At 39.7% G+C, this 17,508-nt stretch overlaps 1 protein-coding gene across 8 annotated transcripts in view; it reads left to right on the top strand.

Moving 5' to 3' along the window:
• fat3a (FAT atypical cadherin 3a) overlaps positions 1-17,508 on the top strand; it is a 207,761-nt gene that overhangs the window by 131,901 nt on the left and 58,352 nt on the right. For 5 of the 8 annotated variants that reach the window (XM_086034901.1, XM_086034899.1, XM_086034898.1 and 2 more), the window contains exons 5-9: positions 3,269-3,330; positions 6,659-6,973; positions 9,390-9,600; positions 11,630-11,698; positions 17,079-17,221. In XM_086034901.1, coding sequence (XP_085891027.1) covers positions 3,269-3,330; positions 6,659-6,973; positions 9,390-9,600; positions 11,630-11,698; positions 17,079-17,221 — 800 coding nt within the window. The remainder of the gene's footprint in view (positions 1-3,268; positions 3,331-6,658; positions 6,974-9,389; positions 9,601-11,629; positions 11,699-17,078; positions 17,222-17,508) is intronic. The other 3 variants (XM_086034902.1, XM_086034900.1, XM_086034897.1) reach the window with 2 other exon arrangements.

Raw genomic sequence — 17,508 nt, 5'->3', positions numbered from 1 at the left:
AAATCAATCAGAATGCCGTGTTTCAACTAGTGGTCCTGCTGACAACATATTCTTGAAAAAAAATATGTTTGGGTTGACTTCCGCTTTGAGTGAGTACTGGAGCGAATGTTGCATAATAAATTTGTTATGTTGTGTACTCCCTTCAGATTTCAAGAAAACAGACCATTATGAAAGAAATAGAGGGATAGAGGCTACGTGTGTATGGTAATGTTAGACAAAGGTGTTTTAGCGAGAGAACTAAAATGAAATCATACTTTGCTCAAAAGCACAGACAGAAATGTCACTTTCCAGTAGAACCATGTGTGTTTAGTTTTTAAATGTAATTTTAACAGATTCAGAGTGATTTTCTTTGCAACAGAGTGATTCCACACCGACTGAGCTGAGGAAAGCCTTTGGGATGTGGAAATGGAGCTAAACTAAAGGCTTAGTGGCGAGAAGTGGAGAATAGATACAAGTCTCATGTGCCTTCGGTCATTATGTACAAAGTGAGCTTGCTAGTTCCTCATTAAGATCTGCCAACTAGCGGCACTGATGAACAACGACAGGACCTTCAGAGAATGCAGTTTACTCTGTTTTTCTGAACCGTGGCTAGCTGTGAACATCCGAACATTTGTCGATCTTCTCCTCACATCAGTCAGACCATACAGATTAGCCTAAACCTGTGGGAAGCAGAAGAGTGGCGAACTCAGCTTGTACGTGACAAAATAATGTGCTGGACATGTAATCGTCATGAGCTTCATCTGTTGCAGGGACATTGAACTAAAAAAAATGTATGTATGAGTATGACACTTTTATGGGTCGATTAAGCGAAAGTCTCCAGAGAGCTATTGGTCCAAGCAGCCATTCTGACATCACCGGATCCCAAGATTAATAGTTCTTAACTTCTATAAAAAAGGGTCGCAACTTTGCAACAATTGGAAGATGCGGTTATGGAAGGGGGAGAGAGGCGTTGTTACACATGGAAGGCAGTCTCCAAGAGCCTATTTCAAGGCATTTTACAGTTTTACATTTTCTACTAGTGGAAATTTTCTTGTTGTTCCTTCTAAACATACTTTGTGTGCGTCAATCTCCTGCATGGACGCCATCGAGCCAGTTTATGCTTCCACCATGTCGACCGTGCACAATAACCCCTAACCTCTCCTGCGCGGAATTGAAAGGGAATGAGAGGAGCCGCTTCCATTGTCTGGGAAGCAAGTTGGCTGTGTTCACTCCCACAATGGCGCAAATGCCCATTTCTAAACATGTGCAGCTATGAAAATACCAAACGAAAGAAAACTCCATCCTTGCACACAATTAGACCGTGCTTTGTACAAGACTTGTGCTGTCTTTAAAGCTGAAAATAGGGCCCCTTATGGGGGCCAGTAGGCACGGCACATCACTTCAACAACAATATTATTTTCATTCTTCTTTCATTCATTATGTATTGATACAATAGAAACTGTCTGTATATGATGTGGTTGGGGGTGCAGGAGGAAAACGTGTACACAATTTAGTCACAACGTTCTGAATGCTGTATCTTCAGTGTTAGACATAATGCATGAAGCTGATTAGAATAATGTTCCGAACAATTTAATCCTTGATGTAATACGGTTGCTAAATCATATGATGGATCCTGGTCACAGACCAAATTAATTGTGCTGGCTCACAAGCTAACATAGATCTATTTGTGCTCATAAACTGTTGAAGTATATCTGCGCTATCAGTTTGAATTTGAGTGAGCAGCACATTTTTTCTTTACCATCCATTGAATTCTTGTTCCACAAAGGCAATATTCATCACAATACCGTGCTCAGGCGAGTTGGGACACATAGAATATATTATTGCAAACAAAAATGCTGCTTTGAGCCCCCCTTTAACGTAAACAACTGCTTAGCTGCTCTATGAACTTTCTACCAGTGGATGACTGACTAAAATATGATCATAAGGACCATTACTTTGGATGACTGGTTGCTTCGATTACTTTTGCTTGCTTGGTGACTTGGAAATTTGGATGCCACATTTGCGACATGTGATACTGATATGGAACGTTAACCATGTTGAATGTTGAAGATGAATAATGTTGTGTAAGTGCAATTGAACACTGATTTTTTGTTTTTCTTAATGCTGTATTTTGAAATGCATTTTATGTTTAAACAAATTCAGTGATAAAAACATATTGGTAAACAAAATCTGTGTGAGTAGTTCAAATTTTCAAATCTAATGGCACAGATACACTTTCATAGCAAACAAACCAACATCAACACGACTAATCAAACATTAAAATCAAACTCAGTTCTGTGGCCCATTGTTCAATTGCATATTTTGTATCTGGGCCTAAAATGAAATGAAATCCATCCATCCAATATCTATACTGCTTTATCTTCACGAGGGTCGTGGGGGTGCTAGAGCCTCTCCCAGCTGTCTCGGGCAGCAGGCGGGGTACACCCTGAACCAGTTGCTAGCCAATTGGGCAGGGCACACAGAGACAAACAAACATTCACACTCACAATCACACCTAGGGGCAATTTAGAGTGTCCAATTTACCTACCATGCATGTTTTTGGAATGTGGGAGGAAACCGAGGGCACATGCATACTCCACACAGGAAGTCCGGGGCCGGAATCGAACCCTCGACCTCTGAACTGTGAGGCGCACATGCTAACCAGCCCTAAAATGAAATTATGAAAGTTAATTGATTGATTTATTTTGACACTTAATGATGGCAAGAATAAATAACACATGGATTGTAAGCCTCTACAAAGCCAGCATGGACATTGAGATTTTAATACACTTATTAATTAGTGTGTGGATTAGTTCTCATCAGATGCATCACAAAACACAAATATGCCCCCATGGCCACTGCATCAACAACTTCATGGCGCATTCAAGTATTTTCCCTCAAATTGAAACGTGCATCCAACAAAACTCATGGCAGCACAGATGGATTTTTTTGACCTGTGTCAGTGCTCAGTCCATCCTTCTTTCCTACCATGGTGTATCCTTCCTCCCATGCTAATCAGCTGGGATCAGCTACGTGTAGTCTTTGTTGTTCTTACAACTGTGTCTTTTGAATAGCCCCAGTTATTAGAATTGCAATATTCATTATGCAGTTAATTTTGTTTCATGAACTCAACCTTCATTTTGCCTTCTTTTCAAACAGCTACAGTAGCTTGTTTTCTTACGTCTTTCAGCCTAATACAACAATGGAAGCAAACTTTAACTCAGACATTTGGCTCACTGGCATGTTTTTTTGCGCGTGATTAAAAAAAAAACCTTGTTTTCTGTCGCAGGTCTGATCACAACAACCTCGAGGAAACTGGACCGTGAACAACAAACGGAACATGTTTTAGAGGTGAGGACTTTGGTGGGCAAAATAATGAGCTAATAGTAGGACACTACTGACATATAAAATGACAGCTCTTAAACCCCAGTTGTATTGATGTGATGTGCTGGCTCTTAAAAGTAAAAACTTGGTTTCAAAACCAAGGGTTGTTGGTTGAACAACCATTGAACACACATGATTGAAGATACGATTCACACATCTCATCTTCATCTTCAAACTTCAAAGATATTTGTTAAAAGAAATGCTCAGCTCGTACAGGTATCCAATTTCATGACGCATAATAATTAAAACAGCCACAATAAAATTATTTTCACCCCTGTTGTGTTACGTCAGGACTCCTAATGGTGACCTGCTCTTTATAAATGAACGACATATGGTTGACATCGCTCTGCCGGGATTTAGCCCTGCAACTCATACTCCATTTCAAGAACTGCCAAAATTTTGATGAAAACAAATTGCCTCTCCCATCTCGTCTACGACACAGACTCAGCTCTTTCGCCTCTCCTCTCTTTGGCTTTTCCCAATGTGGTTTTCATTAGCTTGGTAATAGAGCTTGTTTGACGACAGTCAGTCCAATGCTAGTCTTGTTTATTAACAATAATGAAAACCTGTATCAAATCGGGTCTACCTTGATTAGTGATAAATTGTGCCATGCAGTGGCTTTCTCATCATGACTCAGGGTTGAGTGAAAGAAGTGTGTAGTTCTTGTTTCAGGTGTGTGTGAGTGTGCGTGCGTGCGTGTCTTGAGGTCTGGAGATCAAAAATCAGTGTCCCATAAGAGAAACAATTTTAAATTAACCTAGCAACTATACGGAACGTGACTCCCGCCTGCAAAGAATCATCACACACACCCAGCCCTTCCAAGTGTGTGTGATGAGGACACTTGGGCCAGCCATTTCGAAGACTCTTTTCAGCGAAGCTCTACTGTGTATGCTAGCTATGGCTACAAGACCATTTTTGCAAAGCATTAACTGTGAGACACAAGATAAGCACAGGATTTTTGAACATATATTCAAATGTAGTACTAGCTTTCCAAGGTCCAGTAGTTTATTTTTTATTATAATGACATTGTACCCAAAAATAGGCACAAAAACATTGTACAGCAAACAACATTATTGAGTCTAAGCTTTATGCAAAGAAGGCTTGGCACCTAGAATGTGCACATAAGGACCAGCGTGATGACGCCAAAGCACTCAGCTTCTCTAAGTGGTTACCGGAGCGAAAAAAGTGTCTTGATTAAATTCGCAACAGGGGAAATTTTGCACACAGCGCCATTATGGAGTCAATAGTGGGAGAACTGGTGCTATTTAATGAACGACCTAAATATGCGCAGGGAAGTGACTTCATGCATTTTACCTACAATCAAGGCCTTTTTTACAAAAAAGGGGTTCAAGTGGAGTCAGTACCTGTTCAAAGCCAGGAAAGAATCAGGTGCCATGAAATCTGAGCCAATCAAAGATATTGTGAAAAAAAAAAACAAAGGTGGAACATTACTTGGTTACTTAGTACTTGGTTAAAGCAAGCTAACCAATAAAAGCAAAGGCTTTAATCACAGACAATGAAGACTTTGTAAAGAAGGCCATTTATTTCCGAAGGCCATTTATAAGTTCTCCAGGACATGAATTGATTTCGGCTACACTATTGAGGAACATCAGAGAGTTAGTGTCTCTTGCCTTTCACAAAAGATGTCCAGAAAATGCACATGTATCTCAATCAAATGAGCACGACAAATCCCTTGGCCAAAGCCCTTCCACCAAAAGCCTGACTGGAGCTGGTAAAAGCGTGTCTCAGCCAGACGATTCCCCTCAACCACTGGCGAGAGGGCAAAGTTGTGGCCCTGCCCTTATCTGTATTTTTAGCAAAAGACACTGCTGAACCGCACACATGTGCACTGAGCACCCTCAGAAAAAGCTGTGCAGACACTTCTCAAGGATTATAAGCAGGGCCATCCTGTCTCAATTATCCTGAGGCCCAAAATGATATGCACATTACAGCTCCTTGTTCAGCATAGACAGCTATGTGGAGTTCTTCAAGAAATCCAGTACCTCTTTGCAAGACCTGGAACCATTATCTGAACCATTATGTTTTACTTATATCAGCGCACAATAATCACCTCCACTTCACAGCCATTGTGTTACTAAGACAATAGTTAAGACATCAGATCCAGGATACCAGTGGGAATATATTGTAGCATTTGATGAATTATTTTCTCTTCATGTGATACATTACAACACTTAATTTGTATCTCTGTAAATTCACCACCATGTCAATGTTGTTTCCCCTGCCCAAAACCACGAAATAAATAAACTCACCAGAAAGAAACTCACCAGTAAAGCATCTGTGGTTAGTTGACCAACAGAAAAATCTATTAGTTTAGCTTTGCATATGAAACCGAAATGCATTCAGTCTAATTTAATTCTTCAACATTACCTCATCTAAGACAGACTGTGATTGTGAAAATCTGAAAACTTCATCATCTGTATTAAAGAGTTACATCTGGCAGAAAAACGAAGAATCCCCCCCCCCTTGCTGCCATCACATTGGGGTTACAGTAACTACCATAGATAGACATTTGAGGGAGCAAAACTCTTAAAAGTCAGTTCCCCTCTAACAATCTTGAAATACTTTAAAACATTTTCTGTTGGAAAAACACAAACTGTAGAAAAATGTGTACCATGCTATACCTTAATTCATGTGTATTGAACAAATGAGTTAAGTGAGGTCCTATGTTTTTGTAATTGGACATATAGTTTTGCCATTCAAGCAATTGTAACGTGGTTTTACCAGTCCACACAACAGTTTTTGGGGGCATTTTTATGTGCCTACAGCACGTTTGTACAGCTGGATTTTTCGAATTCACACACACACAGCTTGCTTGGATTGTATTGGCTCTGCCAAGTATCTACGGGGGTTATGCTGGCCTTAAAAGGTAAAACAAGTGGTAACGCTGTCCTTTACAAAAGTCGACTGTGGTTGTTAATGGATTCTCAGTGACAAGAGCCGTGTTCAAACTGTCACTTTAATATGATCTGCACAGCTACTACAAAATAGCAATGTGTATTGATGATTTCCTTATACTGAGGTAAACCAACTCTCGCTGAAAAAATGACTGGGTTTAAAGAAAAAATGTTTAAATTAAAAAATGTGGCTCAAACTAAAGCCCTGTTCTTTGCATATGCATATATGTAGTTTGACTAATTTAAGCAGGAAAATGTCAGCCTTTCTCTGAGTTCAGCATATAATTCATTGAGGGGGCAATTGTGCAATTTGAAAATATGGTTGCTTTTTGTATTCATTCATAGGCATTCATGCTTGTAATTCTATCCTGCCGTTTAAGGTACTGGTGTCAGATGGTGGGCCCAGTCCGAGGCAGAGTACAGTGTGGGTGATGGTCCAGGTCCTAGATGAAAATGACAACAAGCCGACATTTCCAGAGAAGGTCTACCAGGTCAAACTACCGGAGAGGGAGCGGAGAAAGAAGGGGGAGCCTATCTACCGAGTCTTTGCCTATGACCGCGATGATGGACCCAACAGTGACCTTTCTTACAGCATTGTAGATGGCAATGAAGATGGGAAATTTTTCATTGATCCCAAGACGGCGATGGTGTCATCTCGCAAGGCCTTCGCTGCTGGAAGCTACGATATCCTGACAGTATGTACAACTGATCTTTGTCCAATTCCTGGAAGCAGAATAGCTTAAATGATTAGAGTATTTTAAATTCACTGGCTAGGAAACACCAGAGTTGGATATTTGCTATTCCTAATTTAATAAATCAAATGAAAATGTAGTACATTGCAGAATAGAGGATGGGAGACTTAATTCCTAGCCAAATGATACCAGTGTCCTGCAACTCTGTGTATTAGTGAAGACGTTCTCTCATGTTAAATGATTAGTAATTAGTAATGTTGTTGAGGCTAGACTTTACACAGATCTGATCAACTGGAACGAAATTTGTCGATATCTTTGTCAATGACGTCATTGATCCGATCAGCGAAATAAGACATAACAGCAAACAAAACCTTGTTGACTCTGGGGACGTTCTGTGCTGCCATAGTGTATTTGTGAGCCCAAAAGCTGATCTTTTTTTTGCCGTGTCGTGAGCGGAAAGCCTTTGCGGAAGTTCCACCTTGACCATCCAATCAGAAAGTAATAGCGTTTGTGTAGTTTTTCTTTTTGATTGGTAAAAAGTCTGAAAAACATTTTATTTATGTCACAAAATAACTAACTACAGTATGTGTTTTATTTGTTTATTTTTAACATCTGTATTTCAAAATAGCTTTCGGTACTCATCATAAGTTACGTGAACATCTGGCCATACACATTCAGCCAATCACAGATGCAACCAGCATGCAGGCGTGTTGTTTAAACTAGGGCTGCACGACATTGGAAATACAACTACAAATATAGTGATATCGATATTACTAAGACACTTAACATGTTCCTAAAGAAATTTAATCTTTGGTATCTAATGAAAGAAATGTTTTTTTTCCTGCAGCAAAATATGCCAGCTCCGTGTATTTTTAACTAATTAGTTGTAATTACCCTAGATAATGCTCAACAATTGGGTGGCGATGCCCATTTAAGTGTGCGTCTGACTGGTCAATTTCAAATAAAAGCATCAATTTCCTAAGAAAATTATTGTATGTCTTTGTGGCAAATATCGCAATATCGATGTTTCTTCGTTATATTGCACCCCTGGTTTGAACTTACATGGAAATATCTCCGTTGTTGACAAGACGCACTAAACATTTGCTAAACGAGAATATACTGCGTTCAGACCGAATGTGAGTTGAGCTATTCTCGCGACGTGATGTCGTCAATACAGTTTTGTAAATAGGGCCGAAATTGTACAGCCACACTGGAGGCAGCGGCTTTGAGAATTAGCTTACTATGACGTCACATACATGGCAGGTAAAATGTGGATAAACAATGTAGGACAAAATAATCATTGCAATCTGTGGAACTTGTAAACACAGCCAGCTTCCAATACGAGCCAAAAAGGAGCAGCCCAAGGCTACTTGGCGTAGCCGATAAGTAAGTATATGGATCTGTTCACAGCTGTAGAACCAAGATAGCAATAATTTTGGCAAAAGCCCCGGCCACCTGAAAGACTGGCAATGATCATGCATTTTTTTTTCATTAATGCCAGAGAAGGAGATGTTGTAAACATGACGTGTTATATTTAATGTTGATCCAGACATTTATTGAAGAATTTGTGGGGTTTATTATTTTTTCTGATACATTTTCAATGTGGCGTGCATCGACTTTAGAGTAAATATACGAGTTGTTTAAAGCAGCACTGGGCAAGAAATCGACCTTAATAAAAAAAAAAATCACGACTCTTTTGATGAAAGATTAACTTACAAGTACAGTAGTTGAATGGGACTTCATGCCCTGAGGGGGTCTGTATTGTTTTTACTGGCACAAAGAAACTTTGAGGAGGATGGGATCAACCCTGGCACAAAAAAAAAAAATACAAATGTCCTGAATTACTTTACGGCATACTCACTTCCTTCTTTCGCTATAAGGACGGCTCAGGATTTCACGAAACTATGCGCTGGCACGCATGGGAAATGTGGTTGATTTTTTTCAAAACACTACTGCTTTTGTCCATATGGCGCCACCATAATAAACAAAAACTGACATATGACAGTATTGCTTTAAGTAGATACCTGTATATTGTTCCATCATCTCATTGAGTCGGTGATCGAGTATAATTTTTTCCAAACTCGATCAACCCCAAAAATCCTGATCGCGTACAGCCTAGTGTAGGTGAGGGTAATAAAACAGTTGGAAGTGCGTTGCAATGCTGACATATGCAGATACTTTTAACAGCAAAAACATGTAAACTGCTTTAATTCAGTATTTTTGCAGAATCCTCCCGTGTAGCTGAATCATGATAGTGTTCATGCATTTAAGATGTCTGAAGAAGATTTCTAGTATCAGCTCAATTCAGGAGGACAAAAACAAATGACGTACCAATTTATAAAAATTGCGTGCCACTGACATTATTATGAGCCTTTTGCGTACTTCCTTTCCAATTGCGGTTGATGATTTCTTTCTTTAGATCAAGGCAACAGACAACGGTCGTCCTCAGAAGTCCTCTACGGCTCGCCTGCACATTGAGTGGATCCGTCGTCCTCCACCCACGGCTCTGCCACCTCTGTTTGATGAGCCTTTCTACAATTTCACTGTTATGGAAAATGACAAAGTTACGGAAATTGTTGGCGTGGTCTCCATGCAGCGGAGTTCGGCCCCCTTGTGGTTTGACATCACAGGTAAAAAGAAGTTTTTCTGCCAACCAGTAAAGGGCTGATTGCATGGCTTGTTTGGCAGAATAGATCATTGCATTATCAGCGCAGCTCAGGCACCATTGCCTCACTGTTTGATCCGTTACGCCCTGCTCATCCCAGTCACCATGGTAACAGCAATTCCAGATGTATGCTGCTTGTTGTGTTGAAGAAGAAATACTGAATTAACCCAGCAGTCTAAAGAACGTATAACGTATAAAGATGAGTCCCCCTTAACCCCTTTCTTTACACTTAAATTATGTACTTATTCAAGCCACTGTTTTTTTGTTGTTGTTTTTTTTTATTTTATTTTATTTTATTTATTTTTTTTTTTCGATAATTTCTTGTGCCTGTGCCCAAAAGATGTGGTTTGGTCTAACTACCGGTACACACATTTTACACAATATATAAATAAATCAAATGTCAATTATTCTTATACATAGTGTTATGGCCCAACATTGTACACTAATATGCCTTTGATGTGTTGAAGTTTACTCTTCTCCACTTGAGAGGCTTAAATGAGATTATGTCATGTGAATTGCACTAAACCCAATTTGCCTGCATGTGTTACAGTACTGACTGGTGTGGTACAAATGATGTGATCCAATTACCAGTACGTTTTACTGTAATTCCACAAGATTCAAATGGTGTGACAGTGCCGTGGAAATCGTGCTGCATTTATTCAGCACAGTCTAGGTCTCACTTCTTTGTCGCTGAGCATCGAAAGTCAGCATGTATCCGATTTGCGATACTTTCCGACTAATGCTTTTGGCTGACCGTTTGCTTTCGGCTGTCCATGACCATTTTTTCCCTGTCTTTCCATGTCACTGACCATGTCTCACTATCTCAGGAGACATTCTTTCCCAGATTTTTTTTTCAGGATTTCAAGCCTTTCTCTTTATCAGTAACAGACGTTTTCCAGTAGTGCAGCATTACATATCTGAATTTTAATTTGTTTTTAATGCTAATATTACAGTTACAGTAAGTGGAAGACTTAAAGCGGAAGTCAACCCAAACATATTTTTTCAAGAATATGTTCCCAGAAGGCCCACTAGTTGAAACACAGCATTCTGATTAATTTTGACTTTGTGGAATATAAATTAAGCAGAAAAATGCACTCGCTTTTAGCCATCTCAGAGGGCGGCCATTTAGTCTTCTGTCGACTGAAAATGACATCACAACTGCTCACAACAACCAATCATGGCTCAGATTCAGAAAACAGGTCAGCCGTGATCGGTCATTGTGAGCAGTTGTGATCTCATTTTCAGTCAACAGAAGACAAAATGGCCGCCCCATGAGATGGCTAAAAACGAGTGCATCATTTTGCTGCTTAACTTATATTGCACAAACTCAAAATCAAGCAGAATGCCGTGTTTCAACTAGTGGGCCTGCTGGGAACATATTCTTGACTTTCGCTTTAAGAAAATAGTTCATACCTTATATCATTAAAACTTACCTATTTGTATGACAAGAAAATGAAGACACCCAAACCTCATCCACATGTAATTTCTAATTTAATTTCAACACATGAAATTTAACATGTAATGTGAAATTAAAGACACTGACTCCCTCTCCCTCGCTCACTATCTCTTGTGTGCATGACCAAACTTATATGTATCATCTATTGTATCATTATTTATTACAATTCTTGGCCTCTTGTGATTTAAATACTGGAGATAATGTGGTATAGAGAGTGGAGGTACAACACAGTCGTATCATTATTTATTTAGTTAGTTATTTAGTCTCCATTTTGATCAAATGTAACTTTTGGATTTTAGTTTATTCATCTCAAACAAGGCCTGATTCATTATAGTTAAGAATCCACATCCTACATCATCATTTAAAAGTAATTTGCACCTGCATACATGTACAATCTTGGCTGGCTGGAAACTGCGATTCTGTTGTCCTGGTCCATTGTAGCTGTCTTTTCATCATGCAATCCTTTCGTCCTATTCCTTTGGTCTTTGTGTCTCACTTGTTCTCTCCTCTTTTTTCTTTAATGCTTCATGACTGAAAGGTCCCCGGTCTTTCCTTGAGACGTTTATTATTCTGCAGAGCACTTGCATCCGGAACTGTTCCTCAGAAGGTATCTGACTTTCACTTCCTCTTTTATGCTGTCAACTTTCCACTTGGTCTCCTTTCATCCCTCCGTAATTTCCTTTGGTTGTTTTCACTTTTATCATCGTCCACCCATGTGATCTCAGTGGTCTTGGTCCTATCATTCTGTCGTTAGCTAGTTGCAAATATTTCACTAGAGACTTGTGCTTGATCATGTCAGCTCTGTTGACTAGCATTAGGCAATTAATTACCAGGAGGTTCATATCAGGCAGGAGTATACAGTATCTCAGAGTGCAAGACTGCCACTTAGCCACCGGCAGCCACGCCCAGCGAAGCAACGGGTCGCCCCAGCCGTCAGGACCGCGTTCGATTCACGCAATTTTTCGCAGCTATTGACGCATGAGCCAAGTGATCCACCGCTTAGAGTTGTTAGCTTGGTTGGGTTGGGCTGCCCATCTCTGCCTGGGCCACCTCTTGTGGATGGTCATATCTGGCCATTGTGGTATTCTCAAGAGACAGTCTTTATTTTCTTTTTTAGTCACCTCATTTACAGCTAGCATACAGATAACATGGCATTCTTATGCAGTATTTACTTGTATAGCCACATGATTCTACTTTGTTCTTGTGTATCTTGGCCATGCGAGTTTGTGTTTTTTTTTTCAAATAGTATTTTGCCCAACGCCTTCAGAATCTCGAGTTCAGTCGTTGACCACACACATGCACACACACGCACACACATTGTTGAAATAGATAGCTGTCTCTTCTTTTAACCAATCAGATTTTAGTTTCGCCACACTGCGCCTTCATGAAGGCTCTGAATGATGAATGAGGTTTTCCGTCCTCTAATTCGGTGTTTATCATGTTCACATTTCCCTCCATTTTCACTGTATTACTAGGCTAATTGGCGAGAAAGTAGATACTGATCATCCTCTTGGCTATTCTTCGTTTTTAGAGTTATCGAAGCCTCTTCCAGCCTGCAGAAATTAATTTCACAACACTTTTTCTGATTGGCATACAACTACTAGACATTGCATTGCACGTGCTTACACACACATACGCACGCATGCCAACCTGCGTGATGAGCGTTAAGCACTGACCCTAACATGAATTAAACTGGAAAATAAACCAGATGCAAGACAGATGAATCACTCATTTTGAGTAAATCACTGCCTACCTTACTGGGAGACCTGAAACTGGTAGGCGGAAGCAGGGACGCACTTTGTTGCATGTAAATCCATTTTGGCTGGAACATCATTTCGTAGCTCGCGTGAACCGTTTTATAATGCAGCGCCAGAGGCCCTTTCTTTACCAACGCGATTGTTGCATTTGAGATCAAACTAACATGCGTTGAATGAGAATACACAAAATGAATACAGCATCTTTAATTAATCTGATCGCTAGCTGTAAGCGACTGCTGAGCACTAACAATTTGCTGTACTGCAGGTCACACACTACTTAAAGATGATCTACGTATTTTTTTAAATACTTTTTTTGTGGACATGAGACTGATTGGGTGTGGAGGCTGTAGTGTACACTAACACAAACCATACAGTCACATGTACAACATAAACATTCACAAGAACACACCTCCCCTACAATACCCCCCCCCCCCCCCCAATATGGGCTTAGCTACTTATACTCTCACTGAGAAAGTGACTTTCCCAGGCGTACAATATATACTGGATAATTTCATCACTATTCTTGGCAATATACAATTGTGCACACATGTAACAACATATTTTCACATACAAAGCATAGTGACGTTTACCACTTGGTAAAAGAAGACTGATGATTTCCCTTCTCTGAATTTGTCTTTTACACAACCGTCACACTTCAAATATGATGTAATGGCAACCAAATATAAGCATGCACCAACCACAGGCTCATATCAAACACCTCATTATCCAGTCAAAGCTGATACTCCACCCAGAAGATGAAACAGGCATAATAATTATGAACTGCTTTAGATTAGACATTCCCACGGTACGTGCAATGGATAGTCATCTGTGTCTATAAGTGCTACTTTTAACTAGTAGCAACAAATACTGTAATTGGGTTTTTGCTCCCAGGCTCCCTTTAAATTACTGAAGTGTAATTAACATTTAATTTGTCAAAAATACAACTCCAAGTAGTAATCATGCATTTGTTCATGTAGAAATAAGACGGCCTGATTTACCAAAGGTTTGTAAGGCCGCAAATTTGATTGCACAGGCAAACAGATGTGGAAGCTGATCTAGTAACTGGGAGTAACCAGGATTGCATCTGCCAAACGGGCAAAATTGCCGCTCAATTCATTTTGTGCATTTTTACCCGAACATGCAAAATGCCGAGAAGGTTGTATGAAAATAGATTAACTGAACATACGGAATGTAGTTTATCAAACTTGAGACAAATTGCGGTGGCTGATTTTGATAAGGCAGGTGAAAACCGGCACTGTTGGGAGTGATTAGGAACAATGGCCAGGATTAAATTAGGCAAAAAGAGAGGTGATGGGGAGAGTAGATTTTTTTCGCTTCTGTTAACATTTTTGAAATGCCAGAAACAAAAATGATCGAGATCTATCTTCTATTGAACAATACAATTTTGGAACTTCTGAATGATTTTAGCAGGGCTTGCTTTGAGCCAGTCACAAGTAGGAGTCATGCTATATCCGGTGTGCAAAAATACTCTGCCGTATCTTAAAAAAACAACAAAAAAAAACAAAACTCAATTTAGGTGCTAAATCTACCATATTATATTACTCAAATAACAGGATTAACAACGCTACAGTGTGGGAACATATTTTGATGCAACATGTAACGGTTCCCCCCCCCCCCATCTCAGCAATAACACTACACAGATAGTGTTATATAGAGGGGAAATTTGTGTACAGAGAAGTTTTTCCATTGAGTCAGGATATCAAAATGGTTATTGTGTATAATTGCTCTATAATAGCGTGTAATTGGCAGTAAACAATGTTTACTGTAATACTTAAGTGCATTTCTGAGTCTGTACTTGTACAGGAGTAAAATGTGTTTTTCTAAAAGGCTTACTAAAGTAGTTGTGTATCAATTTACTGTATCTAAATCCGTACTTTTACTTTTACCTGAGTTGTTTTTAATTAAGTTTCTGTGTTTCTACTTTAGGTCAGAGTGCTTGTATTTTTGAAGAACATGAAGCAGACACATTGCCAAAATAAAATGCTACAATCGGGCCAAAATCTGAATGGCTTGTTTATTATTTAAGTAAAAAGTCCGTTCCCATAGTATGACACCAAAATATTATCTGGATTATATCATTGCCTTTAATTGGTTGGTTTAGTGACTAAGTAAACAAGAAGCTGTTTTCATTGTTCTGCCATCTGATCTGTAGTACTATGTCAAACAGGTTTTCATTCAGCAGTATAGGTTTGCGTGGATAGGATTTGGTGCTGGCCCAAGTGTCATTTGTGCCATTCTAAATAAGAAATTGTATTTCCACATTGATTTATTTGAGGTGTTAAAAACCGGTAGGAGGTACGTGATGTAATAACTGTATGGGTAGCATACAATTATAATACAATTGACTATGTGGAACTACTAATTAGAATGGGTGGCCGCATTGCTCTTGTGGTGAGTTCTTACAATGCCATCCATCCATTATCTGTACCGCTTCTCCTCACAAGGGTCGCGGGGCGTGCTGGAGCCTATCCCAGCTGTCTTTGGGCAGTAGGCGGGGGACACCCTGAACTGGTTGCCAGCCAATCGCAGGGCAAGTTCTTACAATGTTTGGCTGTTAACCCCAGCGATTGTATGTCACTTCCAAACAAATTCTGATCCATTTAGAAGTGTAGCTCTGCACTACCTTACCTAGCCAATGAATGGCCAAATAACAGCTGTCTGGAGGAAACTCTCGGCTGGTTATTGAATAGTACTGAAGGTTGAAGGTTTTTACTTTAAAGGGTTACACGCACCAGAGAAGACAATTTCAATTTAACGTTTTTCTACATTCATGAAGTTGCTGATAGGATTAATGTTAATGAATGCCTTTGTGCAAGCAAACATCTTGAATCGGTTGGGTGCTAGTTTACATCAAGTACAAGTTTGAGAGCATCTGGATTTGTTGTTGTTCTTATTGTTGTTTAACGTGCGATTCATATGTTACAGTTCATTCCAAATAATATCTCGCAAGCGCACTTTCTAATCCTCATTTGCATATAAGTGAAATACTGTACTGTACTGCACTGCACTGGAAGAGAAAATGCACTGCAAAACAAGTACCATCGATGTAAAGAATGAAATATGCAGTCAAAAGCTTCCCTTTATTGATTGTCTTCGGACTAAAATTGTTCAATAGCAAATACCAAAATGATAAATGCTATTAATATACAATGCTCCGCCGCCATAATACTTGTTGCATTTAATTGAAGATTGCATGGTGAGGTGAGGCACTGCCTTGTTCTGTCGACAGACAGTGATCATAAACCCTGCAGGCAGTGGAAACCAATTTTGAAGGCTGGCAGAGGCTGGCTTTCTTTGTAGATAATTTGGTGTTGGCAGATGGGAGGTTCTCTCTGGCCTCAGTGGGCTTCTTGCCAAACCTCCGTCTTCCACATGGCCTTAAAGAGGATGCTTGCTTTGGACAGCAGACAGTAATTTGAGGCTGCCTGTGATCGCAGTATGTTTTAATGTCTTTTTCTGTCTTAGTGTCATCTTTTCCCATTTCCCACTGCTGAACAAACAGTGCATCCCCGGTTATTGATGTACTGCTAACTTGGAAAAAAAAATCACAACAAATTGGCATTTGCCTTTGGAATACTTTGTCCGCAATAGCGCTGTTGTCTGTTTTTAGAACAAAAGTATCTCTGATCAGTGATTTCCAAAGTGACTACTCAATAGAATGTGAAATTGTGACGCATATGTGATGTCTATCATCTCAATCCTATTAAAGCTATACGCTCAGTGGCAACAATATACCAGATGCATGAGATCGAATACAGGAGTTGTATCGTACATTCTACTTTTACAAAAAATATGATCATCAGTTTGATCAATCCTGTCAGATGTCATTGACATTGTACTCCGCAGTCATGTAAAACCAAGCACTTCACTGCCATTGACGAATTTATTTGTCAATCCCAGGAACTTATTTATAGTTTTTCAAATTTTTTCAAACGTTAGGGTAAAAGAGCGTCTGAAAATATCTGGCAGTGAATGCGTTAATAAATTTGCCATTTTTATGTTACAAAGTAATGTAACTGAAATCTCACACTCGGTCAGATTCAGTGCAGTTCTAAACCGATGGAAATGACGACCCCAAAAATAAACATCCTCAATACTGCGTGCACGCTTGTGTGCCTGTTCACATATTCATTGTGTCAGCAGTTGTGTGATTGGACTAAGTCTACATGATTAACATTGTTTGCCCCCTTCCACTCTCGCTGTGTGGAGCAGGTGGGAACACAGACAATGTCTTTGATGTTGAGAAGGCCATGGGCACCATCATCATCGCCAGGCCTTTGGATGCTGAGCAACGCTCTTTCTATAACCTGACCGTGCAGGCTACAGATGGCGTCAACATTGCATACGCACAGGTAAGACATGTACAACACAAGCTGGAACTTGTTTTTGGTATACTTTGACTTCAGATAGACTAAAGCATTGCAACTGTGTTAGATGTGTGAAAAGTTGAAGTATAAATTAGGGTTAACAGTCATTTACGCCATATGGACTTGGCATCATTAATGCAATTGATGTACTATTGATATATTGAGAGCTTGTAAAACATAATGGAGCGTTTACATCAGGGGTAGGGAACTCCGGTTCCTCGAGAGCCATATCCTGCCTGTTTTGGATCTTTCCCTACAACACACCTGATTGA

Source organism: Filicampus tigris, chromosome 7 (genome assembly GCF_054856515.1).
Source record: "Filicampus tigris isolate MCC_2025a chromosome 7, RoL_Ftig_1.0, whole genome shotgun sequence".
In the NCBI taxonomy this organism is placed as follows: domain Eukaryota; kingdom Metazoa; phylum Chordata; class Actinopteri; order Syngnathiformes; family Syngnathidae; genus Filicampus; species Filicampus tigris.
This window is presented reverse-complemented; position numbering and strand designations above follow the sequence as displayed.